The sequence below is a fragment of the Mytilus californianus genome, unplaced genomic scaffold, assembly GCF_021869535.1.
Source record: "Mytilus californianus isolate M0D057914Y unplaced genomic scaffold, xbMytCali1.0.p SCAF_1, whole genome shotgun sequence".
Classification (NCBI taxonomy): Eukaryota; Metazoa; Mollusca; class Bivalvia; order Mytilida; family Mytilidae; genus Mytilus; species Mytilus californianus.
Window position 1 is genome coordinate 42,417,158 of NW_026262581.1, and position 24,339 is coordinate 42,441,496.

Sequence of the window (24,339 nt, forward strand, 5' to 3'; positions counted from 1 at the left end):
TGTCAATTATATAATACTGACCTAATGTTTTCTGGAACAAAATACCCAGGGGGAAAAACCCTCGATAGATCTCACCACAGATCCAATATCGAGGTCTGATAATACTTACCTCCTTCCTATGGTCTAAATCTAATTCGAAAAAGATCCCAACTGCAGTACTTTTATCCTGACTATAGCATATGAAAGATAGACTATAAGGTTTTACCGACCATAAGGCCAAGATATGTTTACTAACAGAAGATCCACATCATAGGCTACAAATCGGGGTCTGAGATAACTGACCCCTTACCATCACTTAATTAAAAAGATTCTTACGACAATATTTTGATCCGCACCTGATGCAAATTAAAAATGTCAAACCGCCAATTCAAAATCCCATCTATTCAACCAATTTTTTCCATTTTCACAGCTTTCGCAATATTTTACCTCAAGATTAACTTCATGGAAACCAGTTATATCTTGAATTGTACATGTATCACCTTTCTACATGCTAATTTTCAACCTATGTTCAACTCATCCAGCAGCGCCTGCATACGGCGTATATATCTAAAAGTTGAAACGATATTCCAGGGCTTGTATTTCCTGTCATGATTTCCTTGATAGAGGGTTGCTGCTCATAAGGAAACTTCTAAACCAAGAGTTCCAAGTGGTGAAGTTGAAGTCATTCCTTCGTAAATTTTACAGACGCCATCACGTGTTGGTTGACCGTTATGGAATATCCGATTCACAGATCATAACCGATAACGGATATGTTCCGATTGTCGTAACTACAATCCCGTCCTCCCTTTTCCCGAATATGATCTACCGAATTAGACTTATTACTGGGTACCAACATGAGCAACACGACGGGTGCCACATATGGAGCAGTATCTGCTTACCCTTCCGGAGCTCCTGAGATCACCCCCATTTTTTGGTGGGGTTTTGTTGGTTAGTCTTTAGTTTTCTATGTTGTGTTTTGTGTACTGTTGCTTCTGTTTGTCTTTTTCTTTTTTAGCCATGGCGTTGTCAGTTTATTTTGACTTATGAGTTTGAATGTCCCTTTCGCCTCTCTTTAAAGTCTTGTAGTAAAATACCAACGTTCCGAAGGTAACTACTACTGTCAATAACCCCTGGTTTTCAGGACATCATGAATAAGTGTACTATGGACCGCATTAATCCCCAATTTTTAATGCAAGCTTATGGACAAGTAAATTTTGGCTCAATATATATTTTTCTTTCATCAACAGTATTATTTCTGCAAATTTTTTGGTCAGTTTAAGTAAACAATGACATCAAAAGCACTATTTTTAGTCAAGAAATGGGCTACTTTTACGTTCTAGATTGGAGTGAGTGAATTTTAGGTCTGACACCTAAAGGCAATGACTTCAGGTTTCCTAGACTAAAATGTCCCGGTATGAGGACTCACACAAGGATTACCTTATATGTTGAATATGGGGGTCTGATATAACAGACCCCTTAGCTACTCTAAATCTAACTCCATACGCCAATGCTTTTATCCACACTAGTAACAAAATCAAACCAGTGACCTACGGTTTCTTGAGTCAAATTGCACATTTTGACACAACTCTTGGAAGGTCAACAACACATTTCTATTATCGAGTTCTGACGTTACTGACCTCTGTAGGTTGATATGAATTATCATTGACAATTATGGTCATAATTATAAATTAACAAACTTTAAACTTTTATAAAAAAGGATTTTCTACCTCAGGAATAGGCTACCTTATAAATTAGCTGTATTTGCAAAACCTTTCGGAATTGTTTGGTCCTCAAAGCTCTTCAACTTTGTACTTTAATTTACCATTTTAAACTTTTTGATTTTGAGCGTCACTAACGAGTCTTCTGTAGACGAAACGCGGGTCTGGCGTACAAAATTCTAATCATGGTATCTATGATAAGTTTTTTTCACAGCCTGAATTTAATCTGTGAAAAGATTCCTATGTCGATAATTGTATTTGCACTAGGCGCATATGAAAGACAGAGGCCAAATATTTATTGGACTAAAAGGCCCAGGCGAGACAACTCAAGGAAGGTCTACAGCATTGGTTCCAAACCGTGGTATGAAATACCTGACCCCATACCTACCCTAAAAAAATCGATCCTATAAGGCTTTTTATTCACAAAAGGTACAAATAAAAGCTAGTGGCCTATAGTTTTCTAGATCAAATTTTCTAGTGGGATACCTTTTACACCTTAGATGCAAATGAAAGGCAGTGGTTTATTGATTATTTAATCAAGATGCCCAGATAGGATACTTCACGGAATGTCTAAACCTTAACCATATATAATATATAGAACATAGGATATCGGAATTACATAACTGACCCTATCAACCATATTTTCATTCGTAAAAGAAGAATCAATACGACAATGCTTTTATCTGCACTATAATGTTCAAATACAATCCAATAGCCCTATATTTCCTGGACCAAAAGGCTCAAGGGTGACAATTCACAGAAGGTCTATACCATAGGTCCAATATCAAGGTATGACTTATCCAACCTAAATCTAACTCATAAACAAATCCTTATGACCATACTTTTATTTGATCTCCACAAGGTATAAATGCAAACGAGAGGCCTAAGGTTTCCTGGACAAAGGCCCAGGTAAGAAAACTCACCGAAGGTCTTCACCACATGCCCAATATCGGGGTCTTACATTACTGACCCCCGTCACTCGCCCTAAATTTAATTTGGAAAAAACCTCTGAAATTATTTTATATGCACTAGATTCCAATCAAAGGCAGTGAACTTTTATTTCCTGATTCAAAATGCCCAAACAACTCACGGAAAAGGTCTACACCATACATAGGCCTAGTTTGGACAATCCAGGAATGTCCAATATCGGGGTCTGACATTACAGACAAACTGCACTTAATTTGAATCGTTCCCTATAGCAATTCTTGTTTCGCACTATGTACAAATAAAAGTCAGTGACCTAATGAGGTCCTATATCGGGATCTGACATTGTGCCTCTTCCCTTTTATTTCTCTACGGCAATTCATTATCTGCACGAGGCCAAAGGCATCCTTGCCGAAAAATCCCTGGTGGTACAACCAACGGAAAGTCTTCTACATAGGTCAATGTCTGACATAAATAACCCCCTAACCACCCTAAATTTACCCCGTAAAAATAGGTCACAGTCTTTTTGACTAAATGTTGCTGAAAAATGAATGATTTCCAATGTCTTGAAAAATGAGAGAAAAATCCCCAAAAAAATCAATAATAGCTTCAATATATGTACAAACGTCCTGCAAAGTTTCAGGAGACTAGCTTGAAAATTGTAGGACGAGATAATTACACAAAACTTATACCCTCTTTCAATTTGCTGAAAACTTTACTAAGTTCCCAAGTCTGGAAAAAATGAGCCGGCTGGCCAATCTAAGACATTCTCCACATTTCCCATGGTACCGGAGATAGAGGTAGGCATTACCTCTAAAATGGTCAATAGCACTTCTGCCCTAGACCCGTACGAATTTGTCACCATAGGGTGAGGAGTACCTGGTGTGTCACATATTCCAAATAACTATTGCGACTGGCCAAACTTAGACATTCTCCACGTTGGCAATGGTAGCAAAGGTAGAACGAGATATTGCCTCTAAAATCGTCTTTAGCACGTATGATCTAGTCCCGTACGAGTTTGTCAGCATAGGGCTGTGGGTACCTAATATGTCACATAGTTAAAAATAACTATTTTCAGTATGCCAAACTAAGAGATTCACCACGTTGGCCATGATACCAAAGGAAGTGGAAGAGGTATAGGTAGACATTGCCTCTTAAATGCCCTTAAGCACTTATTCCCTAGACATATACGAGTTTGTCAGCATCAGGTAAAAGGGAGGTACAAGAAATGTCACACAGTCTAACTTAAGTATTGCAAGAAGGCCAAACTAAAAGATTCTCCACGTTGGCCATTGTATCATTCAATACTGTTTTATCTAAAATTCAATACTGCAAAAGGCAAAGGGTGACATTGCTTCTTAGATGGTCTATAGCACTTATGCCCTAGACCCGTACAAGCTTGTCAGCATAGGGTTGGGGGTACCTGGTATGTCACATAGTCCGACTTGTCTATGACCGGCTGGCCAAACTAAGATATTCTCTAAGTTGGTAATGATACCAGAGGTAGAAGAAGACATTGCCTCAAAAAAGGCTCATAGCACTGATGCCCTATACCCGAACACTTTTATCAGCAAATGGTGAAAAAAGAGGGGGTACCTGCTATATAACACATAGTCCATCTTGACTATCGAAGGCCGACCAAACTAAGAAATTCTCCAAGTTGGCCTTTGTACCAGAGGTACAGGTAGACATTGCCTCTAAAATGGCCCTTCCCACTTATGTCTTAGACCCGTATGAGTTTGTCAACAAACTAGAGTGAGCCAGCTGGCAAAAATAAAAGATTCTCCACTTTGGCCATGGTACTAGAAGTAGAGTCATACATTGCCTCTAATATGGCCAATAGCACTTATGCCCTAGACCCGAACGATTTTGTCAGCATATGGTTATGAGGGGGATACTGGTATGTCACGTAGTCAAACTTAACTATTTCGGGATGGCCAAGACACGTTGGCAATGGAACCAGACGTAGAAGTAGAAATTGCCTCTAAATTGGCTTTTAGCACTTATGCCCCTAAATAATAACCCATACGAGCCTGTCAGCATAAGGTGAGGGATGAGGTGAATTAGGGTACCATGTATGTCACATATTCCGAGTAAACTAGTGCCGGGTAGCCAAACTAAGAGATTCACTTCGTTGGCCATGATATCAGAGGAAGAAGAAGACAGTGCTTCTTAAATGGCTCATAGCACTGAAGCACTATGACCATACAATTTACAAGCATATCGTGAAAAGGGGAGGGGGTGGGGGTGGCGGGGGTTACCTGCCATATATCACATAGACCAACTTAACTATTGCCGGCTGGCCAAAACAAGAAATTCTCCACGTTGGCTATGGTACTAGAGATATAGGTAGACATTGCCTCTAAAATGGTTCTGATCACTAATGCCCTAAACCTGTATGAGTTTGTCAGCATCGGATGGGGCGAACTTGTTATATCTCATAGTCCGATTTAACTATTGGCGGATGGCCAATTTAAAAGATACTCCACGTTGGCCATGGTACCATACAATAATTTATTCTCTAAAATCAATACTACCAGAGGTAGATGGTGACATTGCCTCAAAAATGGTCTATAACACTTATGCCCTAGACCCATACAAGTTTGTCAGCATAGGGTGGGGGGTACATGTAGCTGGTATGTCACATAGTCTTACTTACCTATTGCCTGTTGGCCAAACTAAGAAATTCTCCACGTTGTCCGTGATACAAGAGGTAGAAGACATTGCCTCTAAAATGTCCTTTACCACTTATGCCCTTGACCCGTACGAGTTTGTAAGCATCGGGTGGGGGAACTTGGTATGTAACATAGTCCGACTTAACTATTGCCGGATGGCCAAACTAAAAGATTTTACATGTTGGCCATGATACAAAAGGTAGAGGCATTGCCTCTAAAATGGCCTTTAGCACTTATGCCCTCGACCTAAACGAGCTTGGCAGCATTTGGTGAACAGGGGGAGGCGTTGTACCTAGTATGTCACATAGTGTGACTTAACTATTGCCTGCTAGCCAAACTAAGGGATTATCCACGTTAGCCATTGTACCAAAGGAAGAAGTAGATATTGCCTCTAAATGGCTCTTAGCACTTACGCCCTAGACCCGTATAAGTTTGTCAGAATAGGGTTTGGGGTTCTTGCATTTCACATATTCCGACTTAACTATTACCGGCTTGGCATAATAAGAGATTCTCCACAGTGGCCATGATACAAGATGTAGAAGAAGATATTGCCTCTAAAATGGACCTGAGTACTTATGCCCTTGACCCATACGAGCTTGTCAGCATGGGGTGAAGGGTGAGGGGGTGTACCTGGTATGTTAACTTGCGAACTTGTTATATCTCATAGTCAGACTTAACTATTGCCTCCTGTCCAAACAGAGATTCTCCAAGTTAGCCATGGTACCATAGGTAGTGGTAGATATTACTTCTTAAATAGCTTGTTGCACTCATGTCCTAGACCTGTTCGAGTTTGTCAGCATAGTCCAATTTAACTATCAAACTAAGAGATTGTTCACGTCAACCATGATACCAGATGTGGAGGTATACATTGCCTCTAAAGGGGCTCGTAGTATTGATGCTCTAGACCCGTACGCGTACGAGTTTTCAGCATAGGGTTTGGGGTACCTGGTATGTCTCATTGTCGAACTTTACTATTATCTGTTGGCCAAACTAAGAGATCACAATGTTTGCCATGATACCAAAGGTAGATGGTGACATTGCCTCTAAAGTCGCTCAGAGCACTAGTACTTATGACCTAGACCCGTGCGAGCTTGTCAGCATTTTGGGATTGGGGTGGTGGGTGGGAAGGGGGGTCGTTGTATCCTGGTTTATTACATAGTTCACTTAACAATTGCCGGCTTGCCAAACTAAGAAATTCTCCACGTTAGCCATAGTACCACAGGTTTAGATACGCGTTGCATCTTAAATGGCTCTGAGCACTTTTGCCCAAGACAATTATGATTTGTCAGCATATTTCAGGAGCCAGCTGCCCAAACTTAAAGGTTATCAACTTTGGGCCATGATACCAGAAGTAGAGACAGACATTACCTCTAAAATAGCACTTAACAATTATGCCCTAGATCTTTAGGCAGATTGTCAGCATAGGGTTAAATGGGGTATACCTGGTATGTCACATAGTCTAACTTCACTACTGTCGGCTGGTCAAACCTATATATTATTCGCGTTGGCCATGAAACAAGAGGTAGAAGAAGAAATTGCCTCTAAAATGGCCATTATGACTTATGCCCTTGACCCGTAAGACCTTTTCAGCATTGGGTGAAGGATGGGTCGGGGGTACCTGGTATGTCATACTCTCATTTAACTATTGCTGGCAAGCCCAACTAATTGTGTCAGCATAGGGCGAGGGAGTCGGGGTACCGGGTATGTCACATAGTCCGACTTAACTATTGCCGGCTGGCAACACTAAGAGATTCACCACGTTGGCCATGGTACAAGAGGAAGAAGAAGACATTGCCTATAACATGGCTCTGAGCGCTTATGCCCTTGACCCATACGAGCTTGTCAATATTGGGCGAAGGGCCGGTTGTACCTGGAATGTCACATAGTCTGACTTTACTTTTTCCGCCTGGCCAAACTAAGATATTCTCCATATTGGCCATGATACCAGAGGTAGTGGTAGATATTTCCTCTGAAATGAATCATAGTACTAATGTCGTAGACTCGTACGAGTTCGTCAGCATGGGATAAAAAGGGGGCACCTTATATGTAACATAGTCCAATTTAACTATTACCGGCAGGTCAAACTAAAAGATTATTCACGTTGACCATGATACCAGAAGTAGAGGCATGAATGGCCTCAAAAATGGCCTATAGCACTTATGGCCTAGAGCCGTACGAGTTTTCAGCATAGCGTTAGGGGGACCTGGTATGTCTTATTGTCCAACTTAACTATTGCCGGCTGATCAAAATAAGACATTCTTCACGTTGGCCTTGGTACCAGAGGTAGAGGTAGATATTGCCTCTGAAATGCATCATAGTACTTATGTCGTAGACTCGTACGAGTTCGTCATCATTGGATAAAAAGGGACACCTAATATGTAACATAGTCCAATTTAACTATTGCCGGCTTGTCAAACTAAAAGATTATTCACGTTGACCATGATACCAGAAGTAGATGTATGCATTGCCTCTAAAATGGCCTATAGCACTGATGGCCTAGAGCCGTACGAGTTTTCAGTATTGGGTTCGGGGGACCTCTCATTGTCCAACTTTAAAATGGCCCATAGCACGTATGATTTAGACCCGTACGTATTTGTTAGCATGTGTGGTGGCGGAGGGGTGGGGATGGGGGCTTCTTGCATCCTGATATGTCACATAGTCCAACTTCACTACTGTCGGCTGGCCAAACTTAGATATTATACACGTTGTCCATGATACAAGAATTAGAAGAAGACATTGCCTCTAAAATGGCCCTTATGACTTATGCCCTTGACCCTTAAGACCTTGTCAGCATTGGGCGATGGATGGGGTGGGGGTACCTGGTATGCTATACTCTCACTTAACTATTGCTGGCAAGTCAACCTAATTGTGTCAGCATAGGGCGAGGGAGTCGGAGTACCGGGTATGTCACATAGTTCGACTTAACTATTGCCGGCTGGCCACACTAAGAGATTCACCACGTTGGCCATGAAACAAGAAGAAGATGAAGACATTGCCTCTAACATGGCTCTGAGCACTTATACCCTTGACCCATACGAGCTTGTCATTACTTAACGAAGGGTGTGTTGCTTTAGACCCGTACGAGTTTGTTAGCATGTGTGGTGGTGGGGGGGGGGCTCCTAGTATCCTGATATGTCACATAGTCCAACTTCACTTCTGTCGGCTAGCCAAACCTAGATATTATTCCCGTTGGTACCAGTTGTTGCCTCTAAAGTGGCTCATAGAACCTATGCCCTAAATCCGTACCAGTTTGTCAGTATAGGGTAGGGGTACCTGGTCTTATCTTTTAGTCTGAGCTGTTAAATATGGTCGAAACGATTGTTTATAATAGGAGTACTGTATAATTGTGAAAGTGATTTAAAACCAGTAAAAAATGTCACGTCGGCATGTAAGAGAATTTAATAACAACCATTTTGTAATTCTATATGGAACGTGTCTTTACCGAGAAACATCTGTAGATTGTATTTATGGTTCAGCTTAATGTTTTTATATAAAAGGCTATTCATTGATGTTTCAATTGGCATTTTATATAATTTACCGAAAAATATTTGTAATTGTCGGTTCTCCGTAAGCGTTCCCCTTTTATAATTGATTAAGAAAACGCAAACCTTTAAGAAGACACACATAGTGTTCAGATTTTATTGTTATTTATAGCAATATCAAATATAAACAGCAAACATGATCTTATCCTAATAAACGATATTTCCTTACAACGCTTAATCGAACCCAGGTCATCTCATGAATATTATCGCAGGCTCATAAATATTATTGCAGATTGGATAGAAAGTTGCCGACTGTTATCGCCGACTAGCTTCACAATAGTCATTTTTGGGGCCGGCAAAGCCGCGCGAAAATTTACTTTCGATTTCGTACACAATAGTTCTTTATTTTGGATAGAATATTCATTTCATCCTGTGTTCGACAAGATGGGTTATGTTTAGTTCTCACTTTGTCTATGACAGCTTATTCATTTCATTGCTTACATTCAGTTCTAACTAGCTAAAATTCATCAACCAAATTCAAAATAAATAGTAATCACTTCCTTCTCCTATCATTTGTGGATAACTGTTCATTGTGTTTCCGAAGCTGAAAAAAAGTTATTCGAACTTCATGAATATTCACAATGAGTCTCATGAAATAGGCATAAAATAAAACTGAAATTAGCTTAATTATATATAATTTCTGTAACTGTTTGTTACATGATCATTAATATTTAATGAATAAATGCTTGACACCTTATGATACAAGTAGTTGTATTTTTACGCATCAAAGAAGACTTAATATTTTAATTATTCTAAAGTAGTAAGTTTTAAAGGGAGGTAAATCATATTTTTTAAAGATTTTTAACAAAAATTGTATTCCACATTTCCGTTCTTTTGAGGGTTACAATTTAAATTGTTAAAAAAAATACTGCTTAACATTGTGTTTTAAAAAAGTATTTCCTTATTTCTCCACTCTTGCAGTGTACTATATATATATTTTTTTTATCTATATCTCACCCTTTCAACGCGTGAAGCGCGGTGTGTTGATAAAATATACAAATGTCTTTTAGTTCTTGATCAAGAAATGAAAATGTAAAAGTCAGTTGCGGATTCAGATTAGGCGTGGAGGGCGTACGCCACCCTCCTCTTCCAACGGAAAATATCTTCTTATTTTTTGCATAAAATCGTCCAACAATTTTTTGTATCCCTCCATTCGGCGGTATATGTATATATATATCGTTTTTGGCAAAAAATCCCCCCCCCCCCTCCCTTTCCCACCTTCAAAATTCTTGGATCCACCCCTAAAACGCATTCATAGTGTCTTCGATTGTTTAACTAAAAAGCGTTATATAGTATAGAAAAACATTTGAGTCTTATGCAACTTTTGGGTTTATAGACATACCTGAAAACTGGCTGCTAGCGGAGTGGCTGCTAGCGAGTGGCTGCTAGCTTGAGCCTAGCCCGTTTTATATTAGATTAATTCAATGGACATACATACAAATATTTTTAAAAGTGATTAACCAATATACTAAGTCAAAATATAAATGATATCAATTTAATATTCGAAAATAGATTTTACGCGACCTTTTCTTACAATTACTGGCGCATACCAGGATGAGGAAGTTGTTCCCGATATAGTTAGAATTAGTTTTAACATTTAACTGTCAGAATAATCTGTCATAAAGTATTTATACCAGAGAACTGTTACAGGGTAAATCTGTACAAGACTGTTCTGGGTAGAACTTTCTGAATCTGTTCTAGGGTAGAACTGTCCAAAATGTCCTGGTCAGTTCTAGTCGTCCAGGAAGTCTGACGCAACAAAATGCCTACTGTCAAAGTTTTCAGAATTTCTATGCATTTATGACAAAAGATTTGTTATTTACGTCAATATGGGAAAAACAGGAACTGTAATAGACATCAAACATTTTTTTTAAGATATAACTGTCGGAATGCGCTTTCGACAGTGTGGAACGGTCCAAAAATGTTCTGGAATAAGACAAATTCTGTCACAGGAGAAGTGTTCTAGACTTTTCTCATGACAGACCTGACAAATTTTAAGAGAGGTTAGAACTGATTCAAACTGTATTTGGAACAGAGCGTAGCGAGACGATTGCTCAAAAAATTTAATAAGAAAAGACAATTACTTTGGATTATTTTGTCAATTTTAAGTTGGGTGTTCTCTATCCCCCTTAAATCTGTCTTTGTCACCCCTTAAATATATTTATATGACTATGTTTCTATTTAAGTGATACAGTGCAAAGCCTTATGTTACTACTACTTAAACAGGGGATATTACTGCTATAGCTACAGCTACAAGTACTACTACTACTACTACTATTCTCATTATTGGTAAGCTTCTTTAAACAAAAAGATTTCGTTGTGTTTTATTTTAACTTTTGGTCCTTATTCTAAACTAGAAAAGCATATTGTAGGTGGAACTACCTTGTATTTATTCTAAACCAAAGACCACATTATAGGGATGAAATTAAGTTTTTGCTCACCCTCTAAGTTGGTCAAATAGAAAAGCCAGATTCCCATATTTTTAGAGCTTATATGAATATCATAAAATTTTAAACATTTTTTTTAGGATGATTTTTTTTACCATGCATACGAACAAAATATAATTTACTTTGTCGCTATGAGGAATTCGATTTAATGTTTACTGATTTATTAAAGAAAATGTTGATAAACTGTAATTTATTTTCAATATTTCTTTCTATTTGTTACAAATAACTTTTCGGATGCGTTTAGTTTAAACAGTATTTATTAATGAAAAATTATAACAATGAAGTAGTACAATGTTGCATGAAATTCAAATATGGGATTCGGAAACAAGTTTGAAAAAACTTTTATAAATCCGTCTCTCGCATCCAACGAATGCCACACAATGTGAAGCATATTTATTCCAATCCGGCGGTGACAGTCAGTGACAACGTAGACTGTTTGTATAAAGCTATATATTTCAACAAAAAAAGAAGGCCCGGATACTTCCTAATTTGTATAAAAGACATTATGTGCATCCTTTTTGTCCTGAAGTTTCCGTCTGGCAAATGGCAATTTTTTCTTGACCTCATTTCATGGTTCAGCGACTGCAATAAAGACTGTTTTATTATTATCACTTGATTTTCTTACTTTTTACGAGTAAAAGGACAACTCAATTTTGGATTATATAATAATTACAAGGTATAATACATGTCGTCATATAGTCTAAAGCTTCTCCGGTATTCAACGATCATTTTTCGTGGTTAGATCCGTTTCTCAAATCCTATAAGCAATATGTCAACTATATTTAGGGATACAAATGGATGGCAGAAGCACATGTTCGTCTCGCAGGGTTCATTCGACATTGACCTCATTTTGATGGCTCATTGGTCAAGGTTATTTTTTGTGGTTATGTTTTTTTCTTTCTCAGATATTATAAGCAGTAGGTCAATTGTAGTGGATGGAACGATTTTGAGGTGTACATGCCTGTCTTGCAGGGTTCGTCTAGCCTTGATTTCAGTCTTAAGTTTTCATGGAAAGGTTCATTTCTCAGATACTGAAATAAGCAATTATAGGTCAACTTTAATATTTAGTGTATGGCATGATTGGAAGGTGTACATGTCCGTCTGGTACAGTTCCTCCGACATTGACCTCGTATTCCTGATTCATTGGTTAACGTTAATTTTATGTGATTAAGTCTCTTTCTCATATACTTGAAGCGATAAGTCAACTATATTTGGTGTATGGAATGATTGTAAGTTGTGCATTTTGTTTTTAAATGTTCATCTGACCTTGACCTTATTTTCACCCATCGTTATTCAGTGTTAGTTTGAAATTCATGGTTTGGTCAGTTTTACAGATACTATAAACAATTATAGGTCAACTACTATAGTACTGGTGTTATATTTGGTGTATGGAATGGTTGGAAAGTGTACATGTCCGTCTGGTACGGGTCATCTGACCTTGATCTCATTCTCATTGATCTCTGATACCGGTAATGTTAAGTGTATGATGCATGTAGTAAAACTTTTATCTTTAAAAGAAGTTCAACATAAAATGCAATCATAATCAGTAAAGCAGGCGAGACATTTAATGTTCCCAAATGCACTTATTCATCTTTGGCTGGCTCGACATTTGGCTATGAATGTTCTTAGTGTCAATCAGGTTAATCCATAAAAAATGTCGACCACTAGAGAATGAACTCGTTTTTTACTCGAGGAGTAATAATAGTTAAAACGTCCATGTTTTTTCATTAGATGGTATTGTCCGCAGTACCAATCTGATCAAGAGTTGAGTCCTTTTCAGTCGATTTTCAGTTTAGGTAGCTTCGAAGTTATAAGAATTCTTGTTAATCAATCCGTGAGCTGTTTTAATTCCTCATATTTAGTTTAGTGGGGACATTGTTTAACTTATGGTATGTGTTTTTGTCCATATATAAGCCCATACAATCACCTGTAGATTTAGATTATAATTTGTTGGTGTTGAACAGCCATACGGCCATAGACCACAATTAATTTCCCTATCATTTCTTTATAAATTTTTGTCACATTAAAAAAAATTAACCTGCAAATTTGCCAAATTTTTGGTATGTGTAATGTACAGTACAAGTCTAACATTATATCCAACATTAGGAAAATCCCAGCTGTGTAGGTCATTAGTTTAGCCAAAACACATCCATACTGATATGGACAAGTCAGGAGATGTTCCGAAAACTATAAGGCATAATCACTCATTCCCACTTCCGAACCGTTAAAATAATGCATCCAAAAATTTATTTCAACTCTCTTCTTTCATTTCCACCCTATAAAAACTAAGAAATGAATCAGGAAGGCAGAGAAGGCAGAGAACAAAAATAAAGAAAACAGATACTATGATAACAATGATCTATATTCTGACAACGAAAATAGCGGGGTCATTAATTGTGGTCTCGGACCATACTCGCTTGGTGTAATAAATTATATACATGCATGGTGACAAAAAATTCAGTTGGAAGTAAAGAGTATATATTTCAGATACGAATTAATTCGTTTTGGTTAGAGATGTCCTTCGATGCAAATTTTTACCAAAAAATGTAAAATTTGCAATTTTGTATCAAAATACATTCATGAGCAATATTTTGCACTGAACTTGATTTTTGTTTTATAGTAATTTGTAAAACTGTTGAAATATGTTCTAAGTGTATGACATAGACTTTTTAATATTCAAATTCCAGTAGGTTTTGACAGCTTTCAGATTTGACTCTGTTCGAGTGAAACAAAACAAGGGAATTGACCCTACCTCTTTTAATATAACAAGTTAAAAACGGAAGGAACATTAAATAAATGTGAACAATATTACAGGAGCTCCACACGAATAATTGGTTCAGCTGTTGGAGGAGGAATCAGCCTCATAGTGGTTATTGTGGTAATAGTTTTGCTATGTAGATTCTGTAATAGACGTACAGCTTACACGGGGTCAACATTTACTACTGGTCAATCAATGCCTACAGTTACCACTGTTGGAAGTAAGTGTTAACTAATAATAAACATTATTATCCTTAAATTAAACGAACACATTTATCATTGATAATGTAGTATATATAATGAAATCCTTCCAACGAATTCGGATACAACTACATGTATTTAATCCAGTGTGTTGACCATGTGACATCAGATTAAGGTCACATACCGTGTATTCTACGATGCACTGGTCTCAAGAAAATACCCGTTGAAGACAATTATGGTTTACAAAAAAAAGAGGATATATATAGAATATACGTCAATACGCAAATGCAGATTAAATTTGCTCCATTAAATATTTTGACAACATGTTCAAATGATTGAATGGATTGAAACGTTTTAATATTACAAGTAATAATTTGTCATTGGTAAAATAAATATATACGTCATAGTAATTATTTAAGCTCAAATTACACACAAAAGAGGATCAAAAGGCTACACTAATACTAGTATGTGAAAAAAAAATTACAATTAAGGCGAACAGCAGCTTCATGTCACAAAATGATATAAAACGCACGAAAAAAGAAACAGTTGCATTCTTACCCTGAGATTTAAAGGCTTAAAGTACAATCGAGTTATGCCGATCTTTAATCATTTAATGCACTTTCATCAATAATATTTTAAAACTCAGTGTATTATATTCTTTTTTAATTTACAGCTCAACAACAGGGATACAGTGCTCCATACTATCCACAACAGCCGGTATATCAGCCACAGAACACATATCCTACATATCCTACTTATCCAACCGGTCAGCCAACTTATCCAACCGGTCAGCCAACTTACCCAACCGGTCAGCCAACAGAACAACCCCCTATGGCGGGATATTCTAATATTGCATTTAGTCCTCCATCGTACGAACAAGCAGCCTATCAAACTAAGCCAAATGAACAACCAACTGCACCACCACAGTAAATTCACACGTTGTTCTACCGATTGCTTATAAACAAATGACAAATAAAATAACTAATCTAACAAAGATACTTCATTTTAAAAAGTAAAAGTATCATTGTGAATATTGTATCACTCAATTATCAAATAAATGTACAAGTACTGTTAATCAGAAAAATTAATAGACGACATGAATAATTGAAATCAAGATTCATTCTATATAATTCATACTGCGTTATTTTGTGAAGCTTTTCTTTTTTATATTCACATTCTTATTCTATGTGTCTCCATTAACATAAATCAAATGCTTTAATTCATCCAAGCACTCTACATGTGTAGTGCGAATTGTTATATAATATTTTTAATTTAAAAACATAAGAACTTTGAAAAATGCATTAATTTTACACCAATTAACCAAGGCCATTCACAATACCAAAGAGCAAAGGCATGAGCTTGTTCTTGTTATGCAATGTTTTTTTAAAGGGTGTTCGAATAGTGGCAGCACTATTTTCCTATCGTATAACTACATCGATTATACACATGTAATTGCCGAATGTCAAGGATTTGGTACCCTGAATATTCATTTAGCCTCGGTGGTAAAACGAATAATTTGCGAAGAAAACGGAGGTAACTTAAGAAATGTACATTCGATATATTATTATTATCTAAGCTTGCTGCAGTCATATAAACGGAAAGGGAACCAGAGCTTTGCTCAAGACATGTAATGTGCACATGGTATTTACATGTGCGATACGATACATATACAATATCAGCGTGCATTATCAAATTTAGTACTTCATCTCTCCTTTCTTTATATGTCATTTAACCTTTTGAAAAAAAAATGATAAACAGCGTTCACACGTAATTCGAATTCGATTCGCATTAACTAATTCGAATTAGTTTAATTCGCATTCGAAACGTTTAACGTCCAAACGTAAATTCTAATTCGAATTGCAATGCGCGTCAAATTCGCTTTACTGTCCTAACGACATTAACTTTTAATTCGTATTAACAAAAACGCATTTCTTATGCGAATTGGATAATGCGATTTAGCCAATTCGAATCAATTCGAAATAAAAAAGAAGAGTGAGTGAACGCGATTAGCGAATTCGATTCGCATTCGATTCGAATTCAATTCGAATTAAATGTACGTGTGAACAAGGCATTAAGTATAATACCTTCCTTTACAATTTTTATCAGTTTTTATTGCAGAAAAATAACGTCAATGGCCTTCAAAAACGTCACTTGAAGTCAAAAATAATTTTGTTTGATTTGATTTGATTTGATTTTTGGTAGTTTTACGCCACTTTTAAGCACCGCTTTTGGGCTATTTCGTGGCGGCCAGTTTTTATTGGTGGAGGAAGCCGGAGTACCCGGAGAAAACCACCGACCTTCGATAGGAAAACTGACAATCCTAGTCAATTAAGATTGGAGTCAAGTGCACCCGCACGAGCGGGGTTCGAACTCACAACCTCAGTATTGACTGGCTAGTGATTACAGTAGTAACTACTTAGACCACTCGGCCACCGAGGCTACTAATTTTGTTTGCAATTCTAATTAAATTATCATCCAAATGTCTTTTATCATGTTTTATAGTATATTGCTGTTTATATTCATTAATACAATTTATGAAAATAAAGTCTTTCATTTTATAGTCATGTGTGTATTTTATCGACGTATATATTTATATATAATATATATGTTATCTTCAGTCTCTATTTAACAAAACGTCTAATTACAACTTAAAATGAGAATGGACTTTTCTAACATTGACAACATTGACATTTATAACTACCTCCCCCCCCCTCCCCCCCCCTTCCCCCCCCGAAAAAAAAAGAAAAAGGAAAAAAGAAAAAGAAAAATGAATCAATACCCCCAAACAAACAAACAAATCTGCTACTTTACTGTAAATTCGCGATCAACTGCTTGCCATGTTTTGTTGGAACTGTTGATAGGTGTATCTCACTTTCATTTTTCATTTATGAAAAAAAAATCAATTAATTTAGTCATGTTTATTGTATAAATTATTTTATCCACAATGTGTTGACCTTCGTCATATAACACGTGTAGTTGTTTACATCCTGTCCTTCGGTGGATATAGTCACCTGATTGTCAATCATACCACGCCCCCTTTTCCCATATTGTATGTCATGTGAATGAGAGTCATATTCTTTAATCCGGATTCTCACAAGCCCACAACAAAAGCGTTGAAGACTTCAGTCGTGAATCACCAGAGATATCAGTTAATGTTTGAGGATAAACTTCCACACCGTCTGGTGAACCACTTTTGTCCAGTGACAAATACTGCATACACTTCAGGACGAGGTTCAGTAGTGGAGTATCAGATTGATATCGTATTTAATAAAGTAAACTTAAAAATCAAACTGGCTTATTATTTGATTTTTTTCAAATCTAGAAGTGCATACTAGAAAAACCATCGTCCCCTCCCCCGGAAACAGCCACACCTTTCCCATCCTATAATCACAAGCAATGATATTAGAAAATGATTATTCTAAATTTTTGTATAATTTTTATTGAACCACTTAGAAGTGTGTAGGATATCTGGTTGAAATCACTCAAATTAAATTTTACCTGTTTTAATCGATAATCAATGTTTTGACACAGTCAGTCCCCACATTTAAAGTCTAATTTGTCAACCTCAGCGTCGAGTCTATACCTTTTCGTAACACGTCTAATATAAAGCGTGACTGAAGTGAAGTTTGTAATCAAAGAATCAAAATTACAAAAAAAAAACTCAATAGGTTGTTACTTTTGGGGACATTCTTTTTTTAAAATTCTCTAGCCAAAAAAAGGAAAGTAAACATAAAATAATCACATTTTGAAAATTGAAATGTTAAACGTGATCCTTTATTTTTGGTCTTAAGATCAAACATTTAGTGGTCATATTTTGAATGTATTATACCTTTACAGTTTATAAATATCCTTATATACCTGTAGGGCTATTTAAAGAACTCAGGTATTAGAATTTCAACCTATTGATCAGTGGGCCTTTTAAAATCAAACATCCGTGAAATAGTACAATTACCAAGAAGTTCATGTTCAAAATGGAAGGCCAACAATTATATTTGTTTTTATTTACTTTTCTTGCTTCTGGTAGGTAGAATTTCATCTAATTAATGAAGGAAAATGTCAGAAATGATATCGAGTAAACTTTAAAGTTGGAGAATGGTTGACTAACAAATCACTGAACCATTATTACATGTACAATTTGAAAAAAAAAAATATATACACATAAATAACCGTGTCCATTTAATGTCTTTCTTTTGATATATTATACATTAATTTTATCCAGTTTTGACTCTCCTAAGACGACTGTTAAAAAGCGAGATCGATATAATAGGTGTTACTTTCCGGTATCGCCCTTAAATTGTCAACAAGTAATTTTTCTGGTAATGTCCATGGCCATTGAAGAATACTTTCCTGTATCGTCATCTTGTTCGTCCTCAACAACTGGTTTTAAATTTTCTTATTGTGTCCTTTGAAGAAAACTTTCCAGTATCGTTAACGTGGGCGTCCTTGTCAACTCTTGATTTTTTATAAAAGTTTTCTGATTATGTTCATTTTAAAATTAGTACGTTTGATACACCACACCTTGGAATAGTATATATATTATGTCACAGACAACACTGGGTATCCCAGTACGTGTGATACACCACACCTTGATATAGTATATATAGTATGTCACAGACAACACTGGGTATCCCAGTACGTGTGATACACCACACCTTGGAATAGTATATACATTATGTCACAGACAACACTGGGTATCCCGAACCGATATTCGCGGAGGGATCCGAATCTCGAGGAAAAATTACACTTTGTTAAGTGCAATTCGTAAGTTCAATCTGGGTCCGATTCCCTCCGCGATTTTTGGATGAGGATACCCGGTGTGTACACATTTGAGATTTTGAATACATACAATTGCTAAGCAATTCAATATTTGAAAAGTTTACTCAAATAATCTGTCACCAGAATGGAAGTTAGATTCTGAACAAACTCAGAATGTCAATAAGAAAATAATCATGTGTCATAATTAACTGCTGTACACATTTATGATTACTCAGCTAACACAAAATGGCTTATATTTTGGAAGTGATTATTCTATCATTCAAAACGTCATGTAATAACATTAATGGTACCAACTTTTCTGCACCAGATGCGCAATTACATTAATTTCTCTTCAGTGATGCTCGAGGCCAAAAGAAATTATTAAAAAAAGAAGAGCTCATAAACCAAAAAGGTATATTCAAAATAAAAATGGTATCGATTTGTATTCTAAATTTCCATCATGTAGTCTTTCCCGTGACACCCTTCCTTTCAAATACAGGCTCTGACCTGAGTCGTAGTTGTTCCCTATATAGTTGGCAATAATCTGTCATAGAACAGTTGTATAGCTGTTCTCGGATAGAATTGTCAGAATATGTTCTAGGGTAGAGCAGTTCAAACCCGTCTTTAAAACTGTCTGAATAATCTGTCATAGAACAGTTGTATAGTTAATCTGTTCTCGGATAGAATTGTCAGAATCTGTTCTAGGGTAGTGCTGTTCAAAACGTTTAATAGGATAGAACTCACAGTAACTGTATAATCGTAGAACTGTGCTAAACTGTTCTACGGTACAATTGTCAGAATCTGTTCTGGGGTAGAACTGTCAGAATCTGTTCTAGGGTAGAACTATTCTTATGTTTTTATAGACCTGTTTGTCAGTATTTTCTCTCTATTACTCATTAGAATTTTGATAATGTCGAAGAAGTCAGGCGCAATAAAATGGCACCTGTGTAGTTACGACAATTTTTTTTTAATTCCTCGTCAAAGTGTGAAAACTGAAATTATAATTGATGTGTTAAAGGACTACGTAGAATGCACTGTAATTTTTAGTACTATAGTACTATTACTTTTCAAAAGAGGTCTTCTAGATCAAGAGCTGTCAGAATATGTTCTGGGGTAGAATTGTCCATAAATTTTTTAAGACAACGTACACAGCTTTTGTCCGAAAACAGTTCTTAACGGTGGTCAGGAGAGGTGTATTGGATACTGTTCACCACACATTTCCTGACACACTTTAAGAGATAAAAAAACTGATTTCAACTGTATTTGCCACTTACCATCACGAGTTGGTTGACCGTTATGGAATAACCGTTTCACAAATGATATTGGATATGTTCCTTATGTCGTAATTACAATCCACTTCCTTTTTCACCACGAATGTGATCCTCCGGATTAGACTATTTACCGGATTTGTAATAACATGAGCAACACGACGGGTGCCACATGTGGAGCAGGATATGCTTACCCTTCCGGAGCACCTGAGATCACCCCCAGTTTTTAATGGGGTTCGTGTTGTTTAGTCTTTAGTTTTCTATGTTGTGTCTTGTGTACTATTATTTGTCTGTTTGTCTTTTTATTTTTTAGCCATGGCGTTGTTAGTTTATTTTCGATCTATGAGTTTTTGACTGTCCCTCTGGTATCTTTCGCCCCTCTTTTACCGCAATGAGACGACTGTAAATAAGAAAATGACTGTTTTATCCATTTCCGTTTGGGTATTCGTTTCTCATCCTATTGATCACCTCTGTCATACCTCATACTATCTATCAATATATATATGACTTGTAATTTGTTTCTTTTAAAGTGATCCAGAGCAAGGCTTCTTGTTACTACTACACTAGTAGTTATTACTGCTATTATTACTACAGTTACGACTATGGGAATAGTCATTGGTAAGTTACTTAAAAATCTATGCTAAATTTTTGTATTGTGATCTGAAACTTTTTACCCTAGAGAAATCATCATGGCAAAACTAGCATTTGTTTTAATACTAAACCATCGACCTAAGCATGGCTAATTTGTTTTTCTCACGTCTGAACTGTCAAGAGAAATTTTCGAACAGTCAAATTCTAAAGTAAATTTTGGCTGCTGCAGTCGGAACCTTATTTTCTTAATAATTTCTTAATTCGTCAACAGGGAATTCAGAATAAAATGGTCTAATTATATCAGAACCGAAGCATTGACGTCTGAGCTGATATAAATGATTTTTGTCGAGCCTGCGACTTTTGTCGCAGAAAGCTCGACATAGGGATAGTGATCCGGCGGCGGCGGCGGCGGCTACGGCGGCTACGGCGGCGTTAGCTAACTTCTTAGAAGCTTTATATTTTAGAAGGTGGAAGACCTGGAATGCTTCATACTTTGTATATAGATGCCTCATGTTACGAAGTTTCAGTCAGTCACATGTCCAATGTCCTTGACCTCATTTTCATGGTTCAGTGACTACTTGAAATATTTGTAATATCAAATTCTCTCTTATTATAAGTAATAGGATAACTATATTTGGTATTGCGTACCTTGCAAGGTCCTCATGCCCGTCAAACAGTTTTCACTTGACATCGACCTCATTTCATGGATCAGTGAACAAGGTTAAGTTTTGGTGGTCAAGTCCATATCTCAGATACTATAAGCAATAGGTCTAGTATATTCGGTGTATGGAAGGACTGTAAGGTGTACATGTCCAACTGGCAGGTGTCATCTGACCTTGACCTCATTTTCATGGTTCAGTGGTTATAGTTAAGTTTTTGTGTTTTGGTCCGTTTTTCTTATACTTTATGCAATAGGTCTACTATATTTGGTGTATGGAATGATTGTAAGGTGTACATGTCCAACTGGCAGGTGTCATCTGACTTTGACCTCATTTTCATGGTTCAGTGGTCAAAGTTAAGTTTTTGAGTTTTGGTCTTTTTTCTTATACTATATGCAATAAGTCAACTATATTTGGTGTATGGATATATTCTATGATGTACATGTCAGTCACGCAGGTTTTATTTGACCTTGACCTCATTTCACGGTTCATTGCTCAGTGTTAAGTTTATGTGTTTCAGTCTGTTTTTCTTAAACTATAAGCAATAGGCCAGCTATATTTGTTGTATGGAAGAATTGTAAGCTGTTCATGTCTGCCTGGCATGGTTCATCTGACCTTCACCTCATTTTCACGATTCATTGGTCAATGTTTAGTTTTCTTGGTTAAGTCTGTTTCTTAGAAACTATAAGCAATAGGTCAACTATGTTTGGTTTATTGAATGATTGTAAGGTGTACATGTATTTCTCGTTTGGTTTATATGACCTTGACTTCATTTTCTTGGATCATGTTAAGTTTATGTAATAGTTGTAGTAAAGCTTTCATTTAGGACTATCAACATAATATCAATGGTTAGTAAAGAAGGCGAGACATTTCAGCGTGTGCACTCTTGTTTTAAATATGGGAAATCAATTTCTTAATATAAAATAAGCGTTTTAAAATCTCTTTCAAACTTTGCAACCTTAATAATTGTGAAAATTAATTGAGATGTGAAAATATTACAGGAGCACCGCACGAATAATTGGTTCAGCTGTTGGAGGAGGAATCAGTTTCATAGTGTGTATTGTGGTAATGATTCTGTTATGTAGATTTTGTCGTAGACGTCCAGCTTACAATGGGACAACATTGACAAATGGCCAAACAGTGTCTACAGTGGCTACTAGTGGATGTAAGTTTATATTAAAATGTCTATATTAACTATAAATGATACAGTATGCATGACAACACAGCTCAAATGTGGCTATTCATTGGCTGGTTCAAATAACTTCGGGCTAAACATTTGTTCGTTACATCTACTGACTGGGCTATATCTACAATCGACACCAAATCATCGGGTCACTAAATGTTTTAGGTCAACATCTAGAAACAAAGAGTTTTAGAAATATGCTCGATATATATAGTATAGAAGCAATCTTTGTGTTTGATGCGCATCCTTATCAGACGAAATTTACCAGTATTCAAGGGGAGCATGACACAAATAAACTCTAGTTTCTTTTGTTACCTATTCTGACATCGGACTCGGACTTCTTTTAAACTGAGTTTTACTGTGCGTATCGCTGTGTGTTTCTTTATTCTACATTGGCTAGAGGTATAGGGGGAGGGTTGAGATCTCACAAAACATGTTTAACCCCGCCGCATTTTTGCGCTTGTCCCAAGTCAGGAGCCTCTGGCCTTTGTTAGTCTTGTATGTTTTTTTTTTTTATTTTAGTTCATTTATATGTTTTGGAGTTTAGTATGATGTCCATTTCCACTGATCTAGTACACATTTTTATTTAGTCCAACTGAGGACCACCTCCGGGTGCGGGATTTTTATCGCTGCGTTGAAGACCCATTGGTGGCCTTCGGCTGTTATCTACTCTTTGGCCGGGTTGTTGTCTCTTTGACATATTCCCCATTTCCATTTCCATTCTCAATTTTATCCTTGATTTTAAATTCCTCTACTTGTGTTCATTCATAACACTAACGTATTTTTTGCAAGTAAACGACCAGATTTACATGATACATGAATGATATTTCCACGAGTTAAATTTGTTTAGCATGAATATTGAAAAAAACCTGGTCGTTATAAGGCCCGTTGTCGCTATCTAAGTTTATTTGTATAAGTTTTCTTGGTCAAAGTTTTTGATGGATTTTTATAGATCCCACTATCAATGAAAACTATGATCATAAACTTTGACGAACTTGGATGCACTAGAATCTCAGCATATTCTTCTTAAAACTTGGATAGACTTGGACTTGACGGGAATTGTCCGTGCAGTTTTTTCTTTGAGTAAGTTTTTGATGAAAAGCTTTGATAGTGACAATCGATGACTTGGACCATTTTACCTGGCTGGTCAATATTTGCATTGACAAAAGTTTTGGATGGAAAATTTTGATAGCGACAACATATGACTTGGACCAAGTTAACCTTGATAGTGACAACCGGGCTTTCGAGTCTCCTATGTGACTTCAATTTTGTTCCATGCAAAAATATTCAAACCAGGGCTCGTATGCATAAAGCTACTTAAGTTAAGATTTGTTCTGAACGGACGGATTTTTCTACATGTCCTACGATAAATTAGTACTACAATTGGATTTCTTAACTTACTAAGTGGTTTTATGCATACGGAGCCCAGAGGACTAAAATGATTCGAATCAAGGTCCAAATTAATCTATAGTCCAAAATCGATCGTACGTTACTCTTTAGTGTTTATACCGTTTGACTTTTTTTATCGTACTTTTTTTTTTAAAATGAGAAACAGATCTAGTTAGTTTTGTACAAATAAAGAAAAATCAAAGATTTTTATGTATTTAATTCTTATTCCTATTTTATATTCTTTAAGATTA

General features: G+C 36.5%; 1 protein-coding gene across 4 annotated transcripts in view; it reads left to right on the forward strand.

Annotated features, from left to right (window-relative positions):
* LOC127703003 (protein shisa-5-like) overlaps window positions 1-24,339 on the forward strand; it is a 55,359-nt gene that overhangs the window by 26,786 nt on the left and 4,234 nt on the right. Inside the window, exons 2-4 of one of the 4 annotated variants that reach the window (XM_052207380.1) lie at window positions 11,025-11,127; window positions 14,100-14,263; window positions 14,917-16,803. In XM_052207380.1, coding sequence (XP_052063340.1) covers window positions 11,025-11,127; window positions 14,100-14,263; window positions 14,917-15,173 — 524 coding nt within the window. In that variant the 3' untranslated portion in view covers window positions 15,174-16,803. Of the gene's footprint in view, window positions 1-11,024; window positions 11,128-14,099; window positions 14,264-14,916; window positions 16,804-18,112; window positions 18,264-20,796; window positions 20,885-22,517; window positions 22,682-24,339 lie in introns of those variants that run through there. The other 3 variants (XM_052207393.1, XM_052207386.1, XM_052207402.1) reach the window with 3 other exon arrangements.